The sequence below is a fragment of the Ahaetulla prasina genome, chromosome 2 (assembly GCF_028640845.1).
Source record: "Ahaetulla prasina isolate Xishuangbanna chromosome 2, ASM2864084v1, whole genome shotgun sequence".
In the NCBI taxonomy this organism is placed as follows: domain Eukaryota; kingdom Metazoa; phylum Chordata; class Lepidosauria; order Squamata; family Colubridae; genus Ahaetulla; species Ahaetulla prasina.
In genome coordinates, this window is record NC_080540.1 from 273994676 (window position 1) to 274019921 (window position 25246).

A 25246-nucleotide genomic window follows, 5' to 3' on the forward strand; every position below is an offset into this window, starting at 1 on the left:
GGGAAAAGTCAGAGGGATCGGGGCACGCGATCGCTTGCAGACATCGAACGCGTGACCCCCTAGACCGATACGATCCCCCCCTTCCGCCATATCTGCCCCTCCCACTTACCGTGCAAATGGAACCACCCTCACAAAAAGGAAAACATTCCCCCCCCCTAACCTCCGAACCCACTAAATAATCGCCACGAGCACATTTAATTTTAAAGAAATGCAGGAGATGTTTTGGAAAAGGTACAAAACTATTTTATAGCTTCTAAAGCAGGGGTATCAAACTGGCGACCCATGGGCTGGATGCATCATGCGCGGGCCATGCCCACCCCAGTTCTGTGAAGGGGAAAACTGTTGTGATGCATCACATGACAGCAACATGATGCGGCGAGTTTGATACCCATGTTCTAAAGCATTTTCCTTAATAGAAATATTTATAGTACTGGTATCCTGATAGAGTAATTAATGTGCTGATAGTTGAACAAATCTTGTGATAAATATAGTAAACTATGTGTGTATATCTAAACAGTACATATGCGGATATATATGTGTGTATGCACACCTTGTAAATACTGTTTTTATATTCTGTATAAATACAGATTTTTTTTCAAACTAATATTTGTATTTTTATCTTTGGTATAAGTCAAAGCAACATTATATTGTAATAGTAGATGCAATTTAATAATAGAATAATTCACTATAACCAATAGATTAATATGATCAATTTAGATTTGCAAGTTAAGAATCTATTTGCAACATGTTTTGAGAAAGATTTCCAAAATATTGGAAACATTCAAAATTTCAGCCCAACATAAGTATCCAAAATTTGGGTTTCCAAATATGAAGATTTTTACATATCTATGTGAATATCACATTAGTGAATAATAGCAATAGCAGTTAGACTTATATATTGCTCCATAGTGGGAACTATGGGAACTGGGCTGTGGAAGTGGTAGGCAAGTGTGTGTGTGTGTGCGCCCGCGCGCCCGCACTTGTGCATGCAGCTGCATTTGTGAAAGCAGCATGCAGATACGCATGAAACTCATCTCTCCTCCCCTGCCACCACTATCATCTCCACTGGTTTGCTGGTCTGAAAAAGTTGGGGAATGCTGCTTTACAGCACTCCCTGAGCAGTTTATAAATGTCAGCATGTCATCCCCAACTATCTGGGTCCTCATTTTATTGACCTTGGAAAGATGAAAGGCTGAGTCAACCTTGAGTCAATCAGGATCAAACTCCTGGCTGTGGGCAGAGTTAACATTCTAACCATTCCACCATCACCATTTATATTTATTGTTTTATACAAAATTAGGTAATTTAGTGTTTTTAAATTTCTAATTTGTATAATTTGTGTTAGGGTTTAATTTTTAAATTTTAAAAAAAATTTTTAAAAATAAAATACCAGTTTGTTTAATCAATTGGAACAAAATAATTTAAAAACACATTTATTTATATGTATGCATGATATATAATATATAAATATATATTAAAAGAGCATTCAGTCATGTCACTAATTATTTTGATTCGTAGAAGAACTCACAGGAAACAGTAAACCTTGGTGTTTGAACAATACTGTTGCTTTTCCAAGTCTTCTACCAATTAATCAGACTTTGAACAATCATCATCGATTGAAGAGATCAATAAGCACTGAACGTTTTGTGGAGACGCTGGTAGTAGCAGACAAAATGATGGTGGGATACCATGGGCGAAAAGATATTGAACATTATATTTTGAGTGTTATGAATATTGTAAGTTTTATCCTTCTACATATTTCTGACAAAATAAATAAATAAATAAAAATAAATAAATATTCATGTAACTTATTTTAACATTACAGGCTGTAATGTTATTAAATTTAAAATATAAAGATATATTAGTAAAAATGTTATTTTTCAGGTACTTTTTTCTATGAATGTATCCCAGTTGTCAGTGAAATATATTATTTACTTCTTTGGAAAAATGTCTGTAAAATATGAACCAATCATGTGCTAGAAATCCACCAAATGCAGTCTTTTAGATGCAATAAACAATCAGTACCCAAAGCACTGATGATGTTACTTATCTAGTTAGGGTAATGAAACCTCTGCAAGAAAATATGCAAGCTTAGAGAGCACGAAGGACCCCTCAGATACAATAAAGGTAGTCTTCGACTTACAACAGGTCACTTAGTGACTGTTTGAAGTTACCACGTTTTGCTTAATGACCATGGCTTTTATTTAACCACCACTCAACAAAGTTTATAAAATTGAGTCCCATGGCTAACCCTCTTTATAACTATCGCAACTTACAAGTGTAGTGAGTAGGCTCCATTACAGTCTTCAGTTGAGAGCTCCCTGTAGTTATAGATATATTCAGGCAATTTTTATTTTATTGATTAATTGATTGATATGAATTTTCATCATGTCTTTATTATTGTTTTATAAAATTCAAGGCGGTGAACATATCTAATAACCCTTCCTCCTCCTATTTTTCCTGCAACAACACTATGAGATGGGCTGGGCTGAGAAAAAGTGGCTGGTCCAAAGTCACCCAGCTGGTTTTTCATGGCCCAAGATGGTACTAGAAGTCATAATCTCCTGATTTGTAAGCCAGCACCTTAACCACTAGAGCAAATTGGCTCTCAGTGATATTTTAGTTCTGTGCCCAGAACAAAACAAATGTGAGAAATTTAGGGCCATTTTACATTAGTTGCTTTTCTCAAGGGCAGCCAGATATAGAGCACATTATACTAATCTGTATGGGAGGTGATTGAAACACAATTTACTGTAGCCAAATTTATCTTTTCTTGCAAAAGTAAAATGGAACACTGTCTGAAAAAATATATATATCAAAACTGAATGTAACATTTCAGGAGGAGTACCATAGTTAATATTAATATAAACATTTTCCTTATTTTTCAAGATTTAAATTACCTAATTCTTAGAGTGTTAATAATCTACAGTTTATACTGGATAAATATCACTATATCCAAATAATATACTCTATTATGTATAGTATATTATGTACTAAATGTTATGATAAAATAAAAATGTTTTTAAAATAAAAACTAAATGAGACATCAGACATATTTCAAAACTAACAGTTTTTTATTTGTCTGACTTTATGTCTTTTCTTCTTTTCTGGAGGTCAGGTTGCCAAACTTTATCGTGATTCCAGCCTAGGAAACGTTGTGAATATTATAGTAACTCGTTTAATTGTCCTCACAGAAGATCAGGTAAGCAAGTTTAGATGTCTAAAATATAAATTATACAAATTAAATGTAATAAAATATGCCTAAATATTGTTTGGAAAAAATGTTTAATGGTAAACATTTACCATTACCAAGAGTCATTTGCAGTACTATTCTGAATTTGGAGAGATTAGGAAATCTCTCCAAATAAAGTATTATTTAAATAATTGAATATTAGTTCAATTGAATATCATGAAAATAACATAAGTGAAAGATTGGAGTTCTAAAATGTTGTCATAACTTGTTCTTTGGTCTTGAATTTTGATATTGTAAAAACCTTCTAAATAGCACTTTCCTCTGCATAACAGTACTTGCTGTAAGGGAGGAAAAGATAAATATTGGACTAACTCTATAATCCTTACTTTTGGCAAAATCAATTTGAAGTTTGAAATTAAATCTTTAAGATGCATGCACAAAACATACTGTACGGCAGATTTAACAGAGATAAAAATTGGCAAGAAGAAATTATTCCTAGAAATCACTGCTTCTAATTACAGATCATATTTAGACTTCAGAAGTCTTAACCGCTGACCCTAGTAACTTGTTTGGAACATTTCTGGTATGCATGTTGTATTGCAGCCAAACTTGGAGATAAATCACCATGCAGACAAGTCCCTTGATAGCTTCTGTAAGTGGCAGAAATCCATTCTCTCTCACCAAAGTGATGGAAACACCATTCCAGAAAATGGAATTGCCCACCATGATAATGCAGTCCTTATTACTAGGTATGATTCACTGATTTTTTTTCCTCCTTTCTGTTTCTCATTTATTTGTACTTTTAAAAAATACTAAAATATAAATATTTGTAGTAATCACATCAAGATGAAAATATTATTTATGTTAACATAATAATACAATATTCAATAATAAATCATACAGTTCTGTCAGTAATAGATAAAGCATAAAGCCTACTGCATATGAAATGAAATAATATAATTGTATGTTTAATGGTTTAAAAGTATTTTAGATTTTTATTTTAGAACAAATCAAGAGCAAGACCCTAATAAGTTCCTGTTCATGGAATTCTGAAAGATGTCCATTCTTCTATCTTTTCTGTAGTTTTGACTTTTGGAATCATCTTATAGATATATCTGTCAAACAAGTTTTAGATCATGGGGTATATCAATGGAAGATAGCTTTTGCTTTGTATACATGGTTTATGGCTGACTGCTGAAAGAAATGAGGCCTTGGTCTTTAGTTGCTGAACTTCAAGATAACTTTTTAATTTATTGATCATGTTTCTATCACAGAGTTCAGGCACATGTAAATAGGAATTGTACTATGCTGACCTCACAGTTGCTTTGTGGATAGGTCAAAAGAAAATTACTTGCCTGAAATAGTTCAATCAGTTTCTGGGGTTCATATCTGGCTCTTTTTGCATTATCTTACATCTGTTAAGACAATCCAGTGTGGATGAAAATATACAGGTGACCGACAGATGGCAGCAAAATGTTAGAATTTTTTGTTGCTTTTTGCTGCCACCAGTGGGAAAATATCTGATATTTGCAGTTCTGGTTGTCCTAGCATTGTGATGGCGAACCTATGGCACGCGTGCCGGAAATGACACACAGAGCCATCTCTCTGGGCATGCCAGCCATCGCCCATTGCTCTTCCAGGTTCCGGCATGCAAACACACGCTGGCCAGCTGGTCTTCATGGATGCAGGAGTGCCGGAAACCAGAGAAGCCATCGAGATAGAAAAACGCCCACACAGCATGAATAAACGAGATGATACCTCCTGCCTACCAGCCATTTCTAACATGAGGAATGACACCAGACCCACACAGGATGTCTCCACCACACCACACCCAGAAAGCAGACTCAAACCCACACCGATGAAGAGGCAAGGCCAAGGACCAGAAGCCAGACTGCAGCTGCAACATTAGCCATTTCAAACCCCTCCAATCCATACATGCAGCAGACTGACACCCACTATGAAGATGTAGCACGACCACGACCACGAAGCCAAACAACAGCAATGCAGCTCACCAGCTCAAATCCCCCTGCAACTCTGACTAATCTGAGCACAACCAAGCCCCTACCCAAACGGGACGCACCCCCAGCCAATCAGAGCACAAAAAAACACCTTCCAATCAGAGCACAGCCAAGCTCCCACCTAATTAGTTCAAACCCCCACTAGCAGTTAAAAGGAAGAAACAGCTGCGATCACACATTGCTCCCAGAAGCACGAAGCTGAAGCCTGAAGATGACGAATGAGACTTCGTCGAAACGTCGCCAAGACACTTCTAATTTTACGTGGGAGAAAACCCGAATAACCAAAGACCTACATACAAACACCCGCGAAAACCTCAGAAAACACACACACACACACACACACACACGTAGGCCTTTGGTTATTCGGGTTTATATATATTTATATTATATATATTTATGTATGTATGTATGTATGTATGTATGTATCTATCTATCTATCTATCTATCTATCTATCTATCTATCTATCTATCTATCTATCTGTTTTGTTTTTTTAACTTTGAAACATTTTTATATAACCATTATTTGTGTGTGTATCCTTTTCCTTTCTCTTTGTTTTTGCTTTTTTTGTTTGTATGTTTAATAGACTTTAGATTACATTTTTACAATGAAAAATGATATTTCAGAAATTATTTCCTTACATTATTTAAAAAATCCTGAGTAAATGGAGATGTAGTAAAATTAATGATTTATTTAAATATTTCTACAGTTCAACACTTGATTCCATTTGGGAAAAGTTATTGTCTACATTTTGTCTTGTATTTCCATTCATTGAAAAGTTTACTGTACAACTTTATATATGTATGTATATATGTGACTATACACCTAGTATGATTTTGTTTCTTTTTTAGCTTTTCCCTTTCTTTCATAGCTTTGTGTAGCCTTTTTATTTTTCTATTTTTTTAGAAAAATATTTAATAAAAGAAAGGGAGGTTTTTTAAAAAAGGAGAAGTTTTTCTGGAGGTAAAGATGAAATGAATTTTGGTCTTCCCAATGCCAGTCTAGCATAGTAACCACTATAAAATACTGGCTTTTAATATGGTAACATTGTGAGAATGACTTTGGGAGACAGAAGGAAGAAGCACAGCCACATAATAGTTTAATAAACAAAACCTGAGTCCAAGGAAAAAATGGGGAAGAAGAAAGTCTAGAGAATAAAAATAAGGGCAGAGAAAGAAGCTTTGAGAGTTGTAAGTGTCTGTTATGATAATCTTACAGCTAAGATAGTGTTAGTATTTATGGTTTGTGCTTCTTGTCTGGGGTCAGTCTTTAACGGCTGTCAGAAGACTGGGTTTATAAATTTTATTAATTAAACAAAAGTTGAGATCATAGACAAGATAAACCCAAAGTTTCAAGTTTTGCTTACTGTAAAATATTTAATACACTGTTCCAATATACTCTAATAATTTCAATTCTCAACATATTTGTAAACAAAAATTCATAGAAGTGAACAAAGTTGAATTTTATAAGATGTGTGTATGTATGTATGTATGTATGTATGTGTGTGTATGCTTTCGTGCATGTGTCTGTGGAGAGAGAGAATTATTTTTGTGGACTTCTTTCAAGAACCAGTTTGATCTAGTGGTTAAGACACTAGGACACAATGAATTCTAGTCCTACCTTAGGCATGAAAGCCAGCTGGGTAACTTTGTACCAGTCAGTCTCTCTTTTTCAGCCCATAACATCAAGCTTGGGCAACAAGCTAGGGTGTCAATTCCTGTCAAAATGCAGGTCCTGCAGTTGCAGAAAAATGGTAGGAAGAAACAAAAAGTGAACTTCTTTTCTTTTTCATATAAACATAACACACAGACAAACATACAACACATAATACTTTTTTTAAAGTTGTTACCTTGTTAATTTAAGAACTGAATATTCAAACTGGGCTATTGGCTCAAAATATAACATTATATGAATAACATTGCACAAACTGTAAACTGACATGCTTTTCCACTCAGCTGGCAGAGTTGCAAGGTGGAGATTAGAAACATGTGGTTCCTGTTATACAAAAACTATAGTTTATCATTAAATTTTTAAAAATAATGGTTGGTGTAAACTTTGTTTTAATAAGAGCAAATATCATAATTTGATTCTTGTTTTTCAACAAATCATAGTCTAAATTAATTAGAGGCATAAAATAAATTGAAGTTAATGTTTTTTAGGAAACAAATGCTTCCTATCTCCTTTCTGCTTGCCTTTAAGGCAGAGTTTCTCAATTTTGACAACTTGAAGAGGTGTGGACTTCAACTCCCAGAATTCCCCAGCCAGCTGTGCTGGCTGGGGAATTCTGGGAGTTGAAGTCCACACCTCTTCAAGTTGTCAAAATTGAGAAACACTGCTTTAAGGGAAGGGAAACTGAAGAGTGTTGTTTTGCGATTTAGGAAATAAACAGGTGTATTTGATGTTTATAGTCAAGCATATGGATTCTGTAGCTATACATTTAACTTTTTCTTGTGACAAAGCATTATTCATTTTATTTATGTTGTACAGGAATTCAAAGTGATGAAATATATTCACATCCAACAGAACATATTTTGATGGCATTACAATTATAGTATAAAATTTTCCATGCTTAATCTCGTAAAACATAGGTACTTTCTTTCCCTGACTTCAGCAGAAAGCGAGACCAAAACACAGGGCTTTTTCTCTTGGTATTCTTCTTGGACATGGAAGTATATAGCAAGTGAAATCATAAAACCATTGTACACTTTACTGCCCACAGGTTTTTTGCCATAATTTAAAGAGAGGCAAAATAATTTCTACTATTATTTCCAATGATAGTGACAATTCAGATAATCTGTTCCCTTCCAATCCATAAATTTTTAAGAATTTCTGCCCAGGACCATGTTAAGTGAATTAGATGTTCATTTAATATGCTCCTTAGCAGAGATTCTTGGAAAGTTATGGATTAGAAGGAAGCAGATTACCTGAACTGTCATTGGGATAATAGTGCAAGCATACAATGAATAAAAACAAACAAACAAACAAGGATATGGGGTTGTCTGATCTCCAGGGAACAATGTTCCTGAGGGTGAATGCCACAATAGAAAATGTTCTCTTCCTGAGCCTCACCAATGGCATTTTGAAATGGATGGGATTAAGAGCATGCCTCTTCTGCTAGATCAAGCACAGGGGTGTCAAACTTGATTTCACTGAGGACCAAATTAGGGTTGTGCTTGACCTCAGGGGGCTGGGGTAGGTATGGCTGGCTGGGCATGGCCAGCTTGACATCATTCGTATCGGGGTGCCTGTAATGGCCTGAGCTCTCTGCCAGTGAAAGCAGAACTTGGAAGGGCCGCATGTGGCCCTCCCGAGCTCCAAGCTCCATTTTCACTGGCAGAGGATTGCAAAAGGCTGTAGCAGCTTCATTTTCACTGGGGGAGACTGCAGGTTGGTCCTTCGCGATTTCTAGGGCAGCCCCGCAGGCCAGATCTAAGCATCACACTGGCCGGATTCGCCTGCAGGCCTTGAGTTTGACACCCCTGATCTAGCAGAATGGGTAGATACAACTGTGGAAAGATGGTCCTGTATGATTTTATGAATAAGAATTTCTTGTTGGAGAAAAAGAATAAGTATCTTGCATTTAATGACACTCATCAAATGAGCTGCTCACAAAACTAATATCATAAGCCATGTCATTTTTAAAATATGGATCAAAGTTAAATGGTGTTTCACTATATTATACAATTTAATGTAACCTATGCTTTTTATGCATCTAAATGTCATTGAAGAATTCTTCAGCAAAACTAATCAAATATTTTATGAAACAGGTACAGTGGTAGGTTGGTTCTTATCGTTAATTGGTTTTAGGAGGTGTGATGCGTACCAAAACCAATGAGTACCAAACAAATTTTTCCTATAAGGAATAATGTAATGAGTCACAAGGCAGTCGAAACCAACAACTTCTAGCTTGTGCATTGAGAACCAAACAAACAATGAGTACCAGGACAAAATGTTTGTGTCAAAATGCATTGTATGAGTACCAAATGAGTACCAAATTAGATGAGTTTCAAAGCAGTTGAGTACCAAGATACCACTATATATAACAAATATAAAATGCAATGCTTTTAAAAGGATTTTCCCTAGTGCTGCTTCAGTATTTTATTATGGTCTCACACAGAAAGAAAAAACAAACATTTCTATGTCTACCCATCTCCACTCCCCAGAATAGTTCTATCTCAATTTAACAACCACCCATTACATCTCATGAACTATAGCCATGGACCTGACTCAATTAGTTGACGGCCCTACCCACATCGGGGGGGGCACCCTAGATTTGATTTTTATCTCTGGCCAGTGATTGAATGATCTGATTTTAAATGATTTAGTTGTTGAACCCTTGTCATGGTCAGATCATTTTCTCCTTCGTCTGGACTTTCAGACCACTACCCAGCACCGCAGGGAGACGGAACCAATGCGTTGGTTCTGTCCCAGGCGCCTGATGGACCCAGAGAGGTTCCTGACGGAGCTTGGGCCGTTTTCCGATAATCTGGCTCGCGGCACGACTGAAGAGCTAGTCGCAGCCTGGGAACAGGCTGCGGCTGGAGCTTTGGACCGTGTTGTGCCTTTGCGGCCTCTGACCCGGCGTCGGTCTCAACCAGCTCCTTGGTTCTCCGAGGAGCTGAGGGAGATGAAACACCAGAGAAGACACCTAGAGAGTGCCTGGAGATCCAGCCATTCTGAGGCTGACCGGACACTAGTTAGGTCCTATAGAAGGACCTACCTAGTGGCATTGAGGGATGCGAAACGTTCCTACGTTTCCTCCCTCATTGCGTCGGCAGATAACCGCCCGGCCGCCCTGATTCGGGTGACCTGCTCTCTATTTTAACAGGAGGGGTGGGAGGACCCATTACAAGGGCGTGCCGAGGAGTTTAACGGTTATCTATACGATAAAATCGTTCAGCTTCGGGACGGATTGGATCAAAATTGGGTAGATCCAGGCGAGAGTTTCGAGACTCGTCTTGTTGAGACTGTTTGGGATAGTTTTGACCCTGTGACTCCCGAGGACATGGACAGGCTGCTGGGAAGGTTGAATGCCACCACATGTTTACTGGACCCATGCCCCTCCTGGTTGGTGCTGGCCACGCAGGAGGTGACACGAGGCTGGCTCCGGGGGATTACAAATGCTTCTTTGCGGGAGGGGGTCTTTCCTGCTGCCTTGAAAGAGGCGGTGGTGAGACCTCTCCTCAAGAAGCCTTCCCTGGACCCAGCTGTTTTAGGAAATTACTGTCCAGTCTCCAATCTTCGCTTTAAGGCGAAGGTTGTAGAGAGTGCGGTGGCACGTCAACTACCCCAGTACCTGGATGAAACTGTCTATCTAAACCCGTTCCAGTCCAGCTTTCGGCCCGGATACAGTAGGGAAATGGCTTTGGTTGCGTTGGTGGATGATCTCTGGAGGGCCAGAGATAGGGGTTACTCCTCTGCCCTGGTCCTATTAGACCTCTCAGCGGCTTTCGATACCATCGATCATGGTATCCTGCTGCGCTGGTTGGAGGGTTTGGGAGTGGGAGGCACCGTTTATTTGTGGTTCTCCTCCTACCTCTCTGACCGGACACAGATGGTGTTGACAGGGGGGCAGAGATCGACCCCGAGGCGCCTCATGTGTGGGGTGCCGCAGGGATCGATTCTCTCGCCTCTCCTGTTCAATATCTATATGAAGCCGCTGGGTGAGATCATCAGTGGTTTTGGGGTGAAGTACCAACTGTACGCTGATGACACGCAGCTGTACTTTTCCACCCCAGGCCACCCAACGAAGCTATTGAAGTACTGTCCCGGTGTTTGGAAGCCGTACGGGTCTGGATGGGGAGGAACAGGCTCAAGCTTAATCCCTCCAAGACGGAGTGGCTGTGGATGCCGGCACCCCGGTACAGTCAGCTGCAGTTGCGGCTGTCTGTTGGGGGCGAGTCATTGGCTCCGATGGAAACGGTGCGCAACTTGGGTGTGCTCCTGGATGGGCGGTTGTCCTTTGAAGACCATTTGACGACCGTCTCCAGGAGAGCTTTTTATCAGGTTCGCCTGATCCGCCAGTTGCGTCCCTTCGTGGACCGGGATGCCCTATGCACGGTCACTCATGCTCTCGTTACCTCTCGCTTGGACTATTGCAATGGTCTCTAAATGGGGCTCCCCTTGAAGAGCACCCGGAGACTCCAGTTAGTCCAGAATGCGGCTGCGCGGGTTATTGAGGGAGCAGTTCGGAGCTCCCATATAACACCCATCCTGCGCAGACTGCACTGGCTGCCTGTTGTCTTCCGGGTGCGCTTCAAGGTATTGGTGACTACCTTTAAAGTGCTCCATGGCTTAGGACCGGGATATCTACGGGACCGTCTACTGCCATCTTCTATCTCCCAGCGACCGGTGCGTTCTCACAGAGAGGGACTCCTTAGGGTGCCGTCAGCCAAGCAATGTCGACTGGTGGCCCCCAGGGGGAGGGCCTTCTTTGTGGGGGCTCCTACCCTGTGGAACGAACTTCCCCCTGGACTTCAACAATTACCTGACCTCAGGACCTTTCACCGCGAACTTAAAACTTATTTATTCCACCTTGCTGGACTGGCTTGAATTTTTAAAATTTTAAATCGATTTTATGGGTTTTAAATTTTTGTAAATTTTATAGGGTGATATTGTATTTTAAACGTGGCCAATTGAATATGTTTTTTAAGGGTTGTTATTAGTATTGTATGTGTTGTTTTTTGTATTTTATTTTGGCTGTGCACCGCCCTGAGTCCTTCGGGAGAAAGGCGGTATACAAATTATTATTATTATTATTATTATTATTATTATTATTATTATTATTATTATTATTATTATTATTATTATTATTATAAATGAAATTTATTTGAAAATCCAGCAGCTTTAGCACTTACAATTAAGATTCTGTATTTTGATTGGATGAATGGGTATGATTTTGGCACCAAGAAGCATCTACCCAAATAAATTAAGTTAACACAGACATATCTTGGCTCTTTTTCAAACATAGAAATATTCTTTTAATTTTTAACATTTGAAATAATTTCTTTATAATAGACCTATTTTCAGTTTTAGAATGAATTAACTAATCAATACAAGTACATTTTTTGTCCTAAACTAAATATAAGTTCTTTGAAGACTAGCATGCACTGATTCTATACACATGACATTGTAGCAAACCACAATAACACCAAAATAATGACAAGCATGCTAGGATATCATCACATAAATGTGTGAGAAAGAGTGTCAATAGGCATTTTTACCAATTTTTTATTTTTACTATATCCACTCCAACCATATCCATAGCTATATATATATATATATATATATATATATATATATATATATATATATATAGGTCTTTGGTTGTTCGGGTTTTCTCCCGTGTAAAATTGGAAGTGTCTTGGCGACGTTTCGACGAGATCTCATTCGTCATCTTCAGGCTTCAGCTTCGTTCAGAAAACAAATATATATATATATATATATATTTGTTTTCTGAGGTTTTCACAGGTGTTTGTATATAGGTCTTTGGTTGTTCGGGTTTTCTCCCGTGTAAAATTGGAAGTGTCTTGGCGACGTTTCAACGAAGTCTCATTCGTCATCTTCAGGCTTCAGCTTCGTGCTTCTGGGAGCAATGTGTGATCGCAGCTGTTTCTTCCTTTTAACTGCTAGTGGGGGTTTGAACTGATTGGGTGGGAGCTTGGCTGTGCTCTGATTGGATGGGGGGGGTTTGTGCTCTGATTGGCTGGGGGTGTGTCCTGTGTTGGTGGGGGCTTGTTTGTGCTCAGTTTAGTCTGTGTTGCAGGGGGATTTGAGCTGGTGAGCTGCATAGCTGTTGTTTGGCTTTGTGGTCGTGCTACATCTTCATAGTGGGTGTCGGTCTGCTGCATGTATGGATTGGAGGGGTTTGAAATGGCTAATGTTGCAGCTGCGGTCTGGCTTCTGGTCCTTGGTCGTGCTTCATGATCAGTGTGGGTTTGGGTCTGCTTTCTGGGTGGATGTGCGGTGGTGACATCCTGTGAGGACCTCGTGAGTGTGGGTCTGGTGTCATTCCTCGTGTTAGGGACTCGTTTGTCAATAAGGCGGGTTTCCAAATGGCTGGTAGGCGGAGGTGTCATCTCGTTTGTTCATGCTGTGTGGGCGTTTTCTATCTCAATGGCTTCTCTGATTATTCTGTTGTTAAAGTGTTCAGTTTTGGCGATAGTTCTGGTCTTTTAAAGTCAATATCATGTCCTGTGACTTTAAAGTGTTGGACCAGGAAGAAGTTAGTTCCTCTTTTTGAATGAGTTCTTGTGTTCTTCAATCGTGCACTTATTCTTCTGTTGGTTTGTCCAATGTATGTGGTGGGGCAGGCGGTGCATGGGATTTCATATACTCCTTGATTTTCTAACTCAATTTTGTCTTTGGGGTTTCTTAGGATGGTGGATATTTTTCTGTTTGTGCAGAATGCTGTCTTGATGTTGTGTTTGTGGAGGATCTTGCTGATTCTGTCTGTGGTGCCTTTTATATATGGGAGGAGGGCTGTGCCGTTTTCTTGTTCTCTGTCTTGGATTTTAGTGGGGGGTTCTTTTTGGATTAGCTTGGTAATCTTATTTCTTTGGAATCCATTGGATGTTAGTACGTTAGTGAGAGTGTCTAGTTCGGGTTTTAGGTGTTGTTCATCAGCTAAGCATTTTGTTCTGGAGATGAGTGTCTTGGCTACGGAGTTGATCTGTGCTGGGTGGTGGTGTGAGTGCGTGCAGATAGCGGTTTGTGTGTGTTTTCTTCTGGTAGATGGTGTGTCCTAGGGAGCCATTGGGTTTCTGTAGACTAAGACATCCAGGAAGGAAGTTGGTTATTAACTTCTGTTTCCATGGTGAACTGTATTTTGGGGTGTAGGCTATTGAGGTGTGTGAGGAAGTTGTCAAGTTTTTCTTTCCCGTGTGGCCAGATTATGAAGGTGTCGTCTACATATCTGAGCCAGAGTTTGGGTTTGTGATCAGATTTTTCTAGTGCTTGGGTTTCAAAGTGTTCCATGTAGAGATTGGCAATGGCAGGTGGGAGGGTGATCCCATGGGTGCTCCTTCTACTTGTTTGTATTTTTGTCCATTATAGATGAAGTATGTGTTGGATAGGCAGTGGTTGGTCAGATCTAGGATGTGCTTGGGGGGGTTATATTTGTTTTGGATAGCTGTCAAGGCTTCTTTGATTGGCACTTGGGTGAAGAGGGATATGACATCAAAGCTCACGAGTAGGTCGCTGGGCTGTAAGTTTTGTTTCTTTATGATCTCTATGAACTGGAATGAGTTTTTTACGTGTGAGGTGATGGATTCTGCATAGGGCTGTAGTTGTTTGGCAAGAAATTTGGCTAGGTTTTGTAGAGGTGAGCCTATGGAGCTGACTATGGGTCTGAGTGGGGTTCCTTCTTTGTGTATCTTGGGGAGGCCATAGAGCTTAGGGCATCTGGATGATTTCTCTCTGGGAATGATTCTTTGTTGGATTTCTTCGCTGATGGGGGAGGCTTTTATTTTGGATCTAGTTTTTTCTAGGTAGGTGGTGGGGTCTGTGTTTAGGGGCTTGTATGCAGGGTCTTGGAGTAGGTTGGTTAATTTGGTTTGGTAGTCAGATGTGTTCATAACCACCGTGGCGTTGCCCTTGTCTGCTGGTAGGATTATTATGCTGGTATCTTTTTTCAGGTTAAGTAGTGCTGTCTGTTCCTCTTTGGGTAAGTTGCTTTTGGGTGGCTTGCTGGTGCAGAGGATGTTGGAGATCTCGAGTCTGATTTTGTTAGCGTCATCGGGGTTGATTTTGGTCAGGCTGGTTACAACTCCGCATATAATGGTTTCGTGGGGATGTATTTGGGAGTGACTGCAAAGTTGAATCCTTTGGAAAGGACATCGGTTTCAGCTTTGGTGAGGATCCTATCTGAGATGTTATGCACTGTTTGTTTCATGTGTTGCTGTGAGGGTGGAGGGTTTGTTTTCTGGCATTCTTGTAGTCTTGAGTTTGTTGGTGTGCGTGTCTGTCTTGAGGGTGGTCTGTGTTTGACTCTCCAGGCGGCAAGTTGTTTGGATTTGTCCCAAAGTGCAGGGTGCATCTTGTTGCTGAGTTTGAGGTGAAGTGTGAGGAGATCTTTGTTGATTTGATCTAGGAGGAATCTTTTTGTGTGAAGTTCATTTCTGATTAAGGCCAATTCTGTTCTTTTTAGGATGCGTTTGGTGGCTGCAGAGTTGGAGTGGAATTTCAATTGGAAGCATTTGGGGATTAAATTTTGATCGCGGCAGTTTCGTAGGAATGCGAGGTCACATAAAATGGAAGCTCTTTGGACTTCTAGTTTTTCATAGGTCCTGGTCAGATGGTGGATTTCCTCCCCGTAGAGGTGCAATATTTGTTTTCTGAGGTTTTCACAGGTGTTTGTATATAGGTCTTTGGTTGTTCGGGTTTTCTCCCGTGTAAAATTGGAAGTGTCTTGGCGACGTTTCAACGAAGTCTCATTCGTCATCTTCAGGCTTCAGCTTCGTGCTTCTGGGAGCAATGTGTGATCGCAGCTGTTTCTTCCTTTTAACTGCTAGTGGGGGTTTGAACTGATTGGGTGGGAGCTTGGCTGTGCTCTGATTGGATGGGGGTTTTTTTGTGCTCTGATTGGCTGGGGGTGTGTCCTGTGTTGGTGGGGGCTTGGTTGTGCTCAGTTTAGTCTGTGTTGCAGGGGGATTTGAGCTGGTGAGCTGCATAGCTGTTGTTTGGCTTTGTGGTCGTGCTACATCTTCATAGTGGGTGTCAGTCTGCTGCATGTATGGATTGGAGGGGTTTGAAATGGCTAATGTTGCAGCTGCGGTCTGGCTTCTGGTCCTTGGTCGTGCTTCATGATCAGTGTGGGTTTGGGTCTGCTTTCTGGGTGGATGTGCGGTGGTGACATCCTGTGTGGACCTCGTGAGTGTGGGTCTGGTGTCATTCCTCGTGTTAGGGACTCGTTTGTCAATAAGGGCGGGTTTCCAAATGGCTGGTAGGCGGGAGGTGTCATCTCGTTTGTTCATGCTGTGTGGGCGTTTTTCTATCTCAATGGCTTCTCTGATTATTCTGTTGTTAAAGTGTTCAGTTTTGGCGATAGTTCTGGTCTTTTAAATGTCAATATCATGTTCTGTGTCTTTAAAGTGATGGACCAGGGAAGAAGTTAGTTCCTCTTTTTGAATGAGTTCTTGTGTTCTTCAATCGTGCACTTATTCTTCTGTTGGTTTGTCCAATGTATGTGGTGGGGCAGGCGGTGCATGGGATTTCATATACTCCTTGATTTTCTAACTCAATTTTGTCTTTGGGGTTTCTTAGGATGGTGGATATTTTTCTGTTTGTGCAGAATGCTGTCTTGATGTTGTGTTTGTGGAGGATCTTGCTGATTCTGTCTGTGGTGCCTTTTATATATGGGAGGAGGGCTGTGCCGTTTTCTTGTTCTCTGTCTTGGATTTTAGTGGGGGGTTCTTTTTGGATTAGCTTGGTAATCTTATTTCTTTGGAATCCATTGGATGTTAGTACGTTAGTGAGAGTGTCTAGTTCGGGTTTTAGGTGTTGTTCATCAGCTAAGCATTTTGTTCTGGAGATGAGTGTCTTGGCTACGGAGTTGATCTGTGCTGGGTGGTGGTGTGAGAGTGCATGCAGATAGCGGTTTGTGTGTGTTTTCTTCTGGTAGATGGTGTGTCCTAGGGAGCCATTGGGTTTCTGTAGACTAAGACATCCAGGAAGGAAGTTGGTTATTAACTTCTGTTTCCATGGTGAACTGTATTTTGGGGTGTAGGCTATTGAGGTGTGTGAGGAAGTTGTCAAGTTTTTCTTTCCCGTGTGGCCAGATTATGAAGGTGTCGTCTACATATCTGAGCCAGAGTTTGGGTTTGTGATCAGATTTTTCTAGTGCTTGGGTTTCAAAGTGTTCCATGTAGAGATTGGCAATGACAGGTGAAAGGGTGATCCCATGGGTGCTCCTTCTACTTGTTTGTATTTTGTCCATTATAGATGAAGTATGTGTTGGATAGGCAGTGGTTGGTCAGATCTAGGATGTGCTTGGGGGGGTTATATTTGTTTTGGATAGCTGTCAAGGCTTCTTTGATTGGCACTTGGGTGAAGAGGGATATGACATCAAAGCTCACGAGTAGGTCGCTGGGCTGTAAGTTTTGTTTCTTTATGATCTCTATGAACTGGAATGAGTTTTTTACGTGTGAGGTGATGGATTCTGCATAGGGCTGTAGTTGTTTGGCAAGAAATTTGGCTAGGTTTTGTAGAGGTGAGCCTATGGAGCTGACTATGGGTCTGAGTGGGGTTCCTTCTTTGTGTATCTTGGGGAGGCCATAGAGCTTAGGGCATCTGGATGATTTCTCTCTGGGAATGATTCTTTGTTGGATTTCTTCGCTGATGGGGGAGGCTTTTATTTTGGATCTAGTGGTTTTCTAGGTAGGTGGTGGGGTCTGTGTTTAGGGGCTTGTATGCAGGGTCTTGGAGTAGGTTGGTTAATTTGGTTTGGTAGTCAGATGTGTTCATAACCACCGTGGCGTTGCCCTTGTCTGCTGGTAGGATTATTATGCTGGTATCTTTTTTCAGGTTAAGTAGTGCTGTCTGTTCCTCTTTGGGTAAGTTGCTTTTGGGTGGCTTGCTGGTGCAGAGGATGTTGGAGATCTCGAGTCTGATTTTGTTAGCGTCATCGGGGTTGATTTTGGTCAGGCTGGTTTCAACTCCGCATATAATGGTTTCGTGGGGATGTATTTGGGAGTGACTGCAAAGTTGAATCCTTTGGAAAGGACATCGGTTTCAGCTTTGGTGAGGATCCTATCTGAGATGTTATGCACTGTTTGTTTCATGTGTTGCTGTGAGGGTGGAGGGTTTGTTTCTGGCATTCTTGTAGTCTTCGGAGTTTGTTGGTGTGCGTGTCTGTCTTGAGGGTGGTCTGTGTTTCGGCTCTCCAGACGGCAAGTTGTTTGGATTTGTCCCAAAGTGCAGGGTGCATCTTGTTGCTGAGTTTGGGGTGAAGTGTGGGGAGATCTTTGTTGATTTGATCTAGGAGGAATCTTTTGTGTGAAGTTCATTTCTGATTAAGGCCAATTCTGTTCTTTTTAGGATGCGTTTGGTGGCTGCAGAGTTGGAGTGGAATTTCAATTGGAAGCATTTGGGATTAAATTTTGATCGCGGGAGTTTCGTAGGAATGCGAGGTCACATAAAATGGAAGCTCTTTGGACTTCTAGTTTTTCATAGGTCCTGGTCAGATGGTGGATTTCCTCCCCGTAGAGGTGCAATATTTGTTTTCTGAGGTTTTCACAGGTGTTTGTATATAGGTCTTTGGTTGTTCGGGTTTTCTCCGTGTAAAATTGGAAGTGTCTTGGCGACGTTTCAACGAAGTCTCATTCGTCATCTTCAGGCTTCAACCGTGCTTCTGGGAGCAATGTGTGATCGCAGCTGTTTCTTCCTTTTAACTGCTAGTGGGGGTTTGAACTGATTGGGTGGGAGCTTGGCTGTGCTCTGATTGGATGGGGGGGGGGTTTGTGCTCTGATTGGCTGGGGGTGTGTCCTGTGTTGGTGGGGGCTTGTTTGTGCTCAGTTTAGTCTGTGTTGCAGGGGGATTTGAGCTGGTGAGCTGCATAGCTGTTGTTTGGCTTTGTGGTCGTGCTACATCTTCATAGTGGGTGTCGGTCTGCTGCATGTATGGATTGGAGGGGTTTGAAATGGCTAATGTTGCAGCTGCGGTCTGGCTTCTGGTCCTTGGTCGTGCTTCATGATCAGTGTGGGTTTGGGTCTGCTTTCTGGGTGGATGTGCGGTGGTGACATCCTGTGAGGACCTCGTGAGTGTGGGTCTGGTGTCATTCCTCGTGTTAGGGACTCGTTTGTCAATAAGGGCGGGTTTCCAAATGGCTGGTAGGCGGGAGGTGTCATCTCGTTTGTTCATGCTGTGTGGGCGTTTTTCTATCTCAATGGCTTCTCTGATTATTCTGTTGTTAAAGTGTTCAGTTTTGGCGATAGTTCTGGTCTTTTTAAAGTCAATATCATGTCCTGTGACTTTAAAGTGTTGGACCAGGGAAGAAGTTGGTTCCTCTTTTTTGAATGAGTTCTTGTGTTCTTCAATGCGTGCACTTATTCTTCTGTTGGTTTGTCCAATGTATGTGGTGGGGCAGGCGGTGCATGGGATTTCATATACTCCTTGATTTTCTAACTCAATTTTGTCTTTGGGGTTTCTTAGGATGGTGGATATTTTTCTGTTTGTGCAGAATGCTGTCTTGATGTTGTGTTTGTGGAGGATCTTGCTGATTCTGTCTGTGGTGCCTTTTATATATGGGAGGAGGGCTGTGCCGTTTTCTTGTTCTCTGTCTTGGATTTTAGTGGGGGGTTCTTTTTGGATTAGCTTGGTAATCTTATTTCTTTGGAATCCATTGGATGTTAGTACGTTAGTGAGAGTGTCTAGTTCGGGTTTTAGGTGTTGTTCATCAGCTAAGCATTTTGTTCTGGAGATGAGTGTCTTGGCTACGGAGTTGATCTGTGCTGGGTGGTGGTCTACAGAAAACCCAATGGCTCCCTAGGACACACCATCTACCAGAAGAAAACACACACAAACCGCTATCTGCACGCACTCTCACACCACCACCCAGCACACCAGACCCACACTCACGAGGTCCTCACAGGATGTCACCACCGCACATCCACCCAGAAAGCAGACCCAAACCCACACTGATCATGAAGCACGACCAAGGACCAGAAGCCAGACCGCAGCTGCAACATTAGCCATTTCAAACCCTTCCAATCCATACATGCAGCAGACCGACACCCACTATGAAGATGTAGCACGACCACAAAGCCAAACAACAGCTATGCAGCTCACCAGCTCAAATCCCCCTGCAACACAGACTAAACTGAGCACAAACAAGCCCCCACCAACACAGGACACACACCCAGCCAATCAGAGCACAAACCCCCCCCCCCCATCCAATCAGAGCACAGCCAAGCTCCCACCCAATCAGTTCAAACCCCCACTAGCAGTTAAAAGGAAGAAACAGCTGCAATCACACATTGCTCCCAGAAGCACGAAGCTGAAGCCTGAAGATGACGAATGAGACTTCGTCGAAACGTCGCCAAGACACTTCCAATTTTACACGGGAGAAAACCCGAACAACCAAAGACCTATATATATATATCAAACAGTTTCCAGTGAATTATTCCTGAATAATATACTCCAAACAAATACATAGCTACCTATGCATTTATAGAAATAATAAGAATTCAAAACTAAATCCTGATTCCTTCATTTCTCATTGTGAGACTAAAAAAATAATTAGGGTTTTAATCTGGTCTAATTACTATCTACCACACAGTTCTTAAAATTACAAAGAATATTATATAACCCAATTAAACTGTTTCACATTCTTACCAAAAAAGTAAAAAACAATTAAGCTTTTTGCATCCTGATTTGCCTGAACATATAGATATGCACAGAATCATAGCACTGAGCTTGGAAAGTAGCAAGCAACAGCAACACATTCAGTTCAGCATGGTCCAAGAGCAATGTAGGAAAATGAAAAATATACTTCTCTACAGAAGTATAAATAATCTAGAAAATTAACATGCGTTTTGCATTTGTTATTTGAAAACACAACAGAATAAATAATATGTATAATGTGTATCGGCTGCACAGTGCATTTAGTTGTTCATTTGTAACCTCTTTCAAAAGAAGGAAGAACAGTCAGAATATATATGGACAACAAGTTGGCTATCATTTATCTTTACCTCTTTTCTTATCCACTTTCATCTGGTGATAGTAGAGATGGAATCTGTTCTTGCTGCTTTATTAGTTAACTGACTTGAAGGAATTTAAAATGAAGATAGGATCATTGTGCTTGATAGACTATAGCCAACTTCCCAGTGATCCCATGTCTTATTCAGTCTAGTAAGATGGGAGTGTTCACCTGGTTACGGGGGACTATATATTTCTCTTTACATGTCTAGTTTTGGCACTAAAAATGCCTTTGTCATACTGCAGGATAATGTTTGCCTGAAGAAAATCAGGGGGAATGCATCATTTTGATTTCCTTGGTGGTTTCATTGACTTTCAATACCATTGACTATGCCATCCTGGTGGAGAAATTATCTGAACTAAGTATGGATGGAACACCTATGTTTGGTTCTGCTCATTCATTCCTGGACAAATGTTCACAGAAGGTTTCTGCTCAAGTCTAAGGTGTTTACAATATCGGATTCTTTTACATCCCCGTGTTTAACATTTACATGAAACTGCTAAGTGAGGTCTTTTGGAGATTTGAACTGAAGATCATCAGTGAGATGATGATAACATCTCAGTTTCTCCTTTTTGTCATAAGTGGAAATACTGAATCAGAACATGGTCATACTAATGGACTGATGATGGCCAACAAACTGTCATTTAATCAGGACAAGATAGAGGTGCTCTTAGTGGATGATCCATCTACCTATATGTGTAGTGTTCAACTTTCTTTTGTTTTTGGAAATGGATACAGTTTCCTCAGTTTCCTAAGAATTAAGTTTGCAGTTTTGGAACAGTCTAAATTCATTTTTGTCAATAGAAGCATCAGTGCCCTCTGTAATATTAAGCACCTTTAATCAGTTTAGGTTGACAAATCTACCAGTTATAGTCCTACCTAGATAAATATAATCTTGTTACAGTAATGCATGCCATGGTTACTTCTTGAGTTATATGTGTGACTGTGCTTGAGAAAGGTTTGGAAAGTATAAAATGATAGTATTGACTGGAACATGGCATTATGATCTGCCAGTCTTCCTTGGTTCTTGATTTGTATCTTGTCTCAGTTAAAGTTGGCATTTGTCTATAAAGCCTTTTATAGCATGGGACTGTACTTGGGTCTTTTCAGTGGAAGGTGTTTTTTTTTGGAAGGGGGAATGGAGAATGTCCTTCCAGGACGGGAGAAACTTGATACCAATTATGTTGGTTTTTGGTTTTTGATACTAGGTAAACATGCTTTTATTTAATAATCTTTTAATGTAATAATGCTTTTAATAATCATTTAATATATTGATTTAAAATATATTGCTATAACTGTTTTAATTATATGGGATATGCTTTTGCTTTCTTATTTTAGTGTTATGCATTTTAATTACTGAATGCTCAATTTGTTCAGAATTGTAATCTGTTTTAGACCATCCTGGCTTAAACTGGGAAAATTTAGCGTTAAATTTTGGTTTATTTTTTATTTTTTAAATTAAAAATAAAACCAAGAAAGAGGATGGTGCAATACTTTAAACTGTGTTTCTCAACCTCAGCAACTTTAAAATGTTTGAACTTTTAACTATCAGAATTCCCCAGCCAGTATGTTGGCTGGAGAATTCTGGGAACAGACACCACATTAAAGTTGCTGAGATTGTGGAACTTTCCTCTAAAAGCGTGAAACAAAATACTTCATCTGTCTTCAAGCTGGAAATACTGATAATAATGAAATTAAGGTCAGAATCTTTCAAACTGGGATGTTTTGTGCATTCCTGTTTACTATTTGGTAGATAGTAGAAACAGTTCACAAACACGTAGCAAATTCCCTGAATGAGCTGAAGCTGGATTGGATTCCCAGCTCCCATATAAAAATCTCAATTGCAAAATATTGCTCGATATGTTATTTTATTTAATGCGTTGTTCATCATAGATAATGCTCAGTTTCATATAATTTATATCAATTTTTATAACAATAAAGGGTGAATCTGAACAAAACCCCCAGTATTTTATTTCTGAGATGGAATACTTCATAATCTTTTAATTTCTCCTATAATTTCCATACAAATTCAACAGTCCTCTTATATTTACTTGAGTTCATTATCTGTTTCACTAAATATGATATCAACCATTTTTGCGTTTGTAAAGTTTTTACCCTGTTAATTTTAACCATTAGTTCACTAACATTTGAACTACATTAGTAAAATATAGTTGATATTAAATATGTAGTTAATGTTTATAGTATTCGTTCTTTATGTTATTTATTAAAGTTAAAAATGATTTTGTGTTAAAATATTTGTCCACTGCACTTGGAGCATAATAGGACAATCTCCATGTTATATGTATATGATTTATTTTAAAGTAAAAGGAAGTGAGAGATAAGCTGGTACTATAGGGGGTTCACTGATATTCTGTTACCCATGAATCATACTAATCAGGAACCAGTCATCATCTCTTTAAGGTATTATTTAATATGGCTCTGCTTTAGATAATACATACATTTAAAAGTAAACAAAATGTGAAATAGTAAGATAAAACATTACTACTCAGTATTCTAAAATATTTAGGAAGGAACAGGTTTAATAGATTTAGAATAATTATTGTTTTTTTTGTTGAAAATCCTGAATCCTGAATACTAATATTTTTAAGACATATAGCTATAACTACCAAACAAAATGATACATTGTTTTTTTAAGGCCAGAAATTACAAAGGTCCACTTTAATCTCTTTTTCTTCCTGGAAGGTCTCTCTATGGATTGAGACCAGAAGTTACGAATATACTGAAGCTTGTAGTTTATTATACAAGATTGTAGGGCTGACACTCCAGCTGGCTGCACATAATTACAGTGATTGCAGTCTGACAACTGGAGTTTCATTACAGAAATCTGATCAATATTTAAAAACAGCACTGCTAAGAGGAATTTATTATAAATATATCTATTTTCATTCTTTACAGATATGACATCTGCACATATAAAAACAAGCCTTGTGGAACTCTGGGTAAGGTTCATAGCGTAAGCTAAATGAGTATTTATTCTTTAAATGTTTCTATAGATAAGATGGCTTCCCTATATTTATCTGTTTACATAAGGATAGATTTCAAAATATATATTACTTTCAAAAGGGAATTTTAAAATTTTATTATTTGTTCTTTTCAATAGCTGGATTACTTTAAAAGTCTAAAACAATATTTCTCAACCTCAGCAACTTTAAGATCAGTGGGCATCTGCTTTCAGAATTCCCCAGCCTGCAGTGATTGAGAAACACTGGTTTAGAAGTAATCAAAGGGGGATCAATTAAGGGGGAAAGGAAGCTTATAATGCTTTCTTCATCATGAAAATTAGTCTGATACATTTCACATAATACAAAATGAACCCCTAGGAAAGACAGTCGGAAATCAGAATGTACATTGTGAAATTGTTATGTTTTAGAAAATATGAACAGCTGATGATTGCTCTGGTGTCAAAGCTTCCCTAACCTGCTAGCATTTGTAAAGTTTTCAGAAAACTAGCATGCATTGTATATTTAAGTCACTTTGCTCTGCTTTTAAATTATAATTTGCCTAATGACTGAATGATCCTGAAATTTCACTATTGTTTATATTCAAGTATATGTGGGCAGGATAAAATAATCTGTTCCTGGACAGATTTTTGTCCCTCTCCCCAATTTCCTTACTTGGGAAGTCATGTCTGTCTAGCACGTGGCAAAATACATGGGCCAGGTTGTGTGATCTGAATTTGAACTCTGCATTCAAACCTAAAATCTGTGTCCAGAATTTTCTAAGAGCCACTTAAATACATATGAAAAACCAATTCCTTCTGGTATATGGAAAGGAGTTCACAAATTCAATCTCTGCAGGATTTCACTGTGTTCAGAGATCTGCATTATTATTATCATCTTCTGTTAAATATCCTGAAAGCTGAGGGCAGGAGTTTCAGTACATTCTTTCCCAGAAGATTAGGACATGAGTCCTCCACATTCACAAAATTCTCATCCCTTCTCCTTGTCATTTGGAGAATGGGGCAACTAGTTTGCAAGAGGCAGAAATTCCCATACTGAAACTGGGTAGAAAAATGAAGAGGAGTCTGCAGGATTAAATAAAAAAAGTGGGACAGCAGTAGCAATTCTCCAAAGTCAGCAAAAAGAAGGTAATATTCTGCCAGATACATAAAAACATACATGTTCCTTTGATTATCTCTCAACTTTGGCACTGGAATATTATTTTGTTGATGACTTCATGCTGTGTTCCAGAGGCACTTATCTTCCTATTTCATCCTGATGTAAGAATTCTATATTAAACCCCACTATCCCTGATGAACCTATGGATAAATTAAACTATACTTCATTCACAGCAACCAGGATTAATTCTTCATTTATTTCAT

At 39.6% G+C, this 25246-nt stretch overlaps 1 protein-coding gene across 1 annotated transcript in view; it reads left to right on the top strand.

The window, feature by feature from the left end:
- The window catches only part of ADAMTS6 (ADAM metallopeptidase with thrombospondin type 1 motif 6), a 157153-nt gene that overhangs the window by 49977 nt on the left and 81930 nt on the right, over positions 1 to 25246 (top strand). Inside the window, exons 5-8 of the mRNA XM_058170119.1 lie at positions 1519 to 1736; positions 3119 to 3202; positions 3797 to 3942; positions 23821 to 23864. Of these exons, the coding sequence (XP_058026102.1) occupies positions 1519 to 1736; positions 3119 to 3202; positions 3797 to 3942; positions 23821 to 23864 (492 nt within the window). The remainder of the gene's footprint in view (positions 1 to 1518; positions 1737 to 3118; positions 3203 to 3796; positions 3943 to 23820; positions 23865 to 25246) is intronic.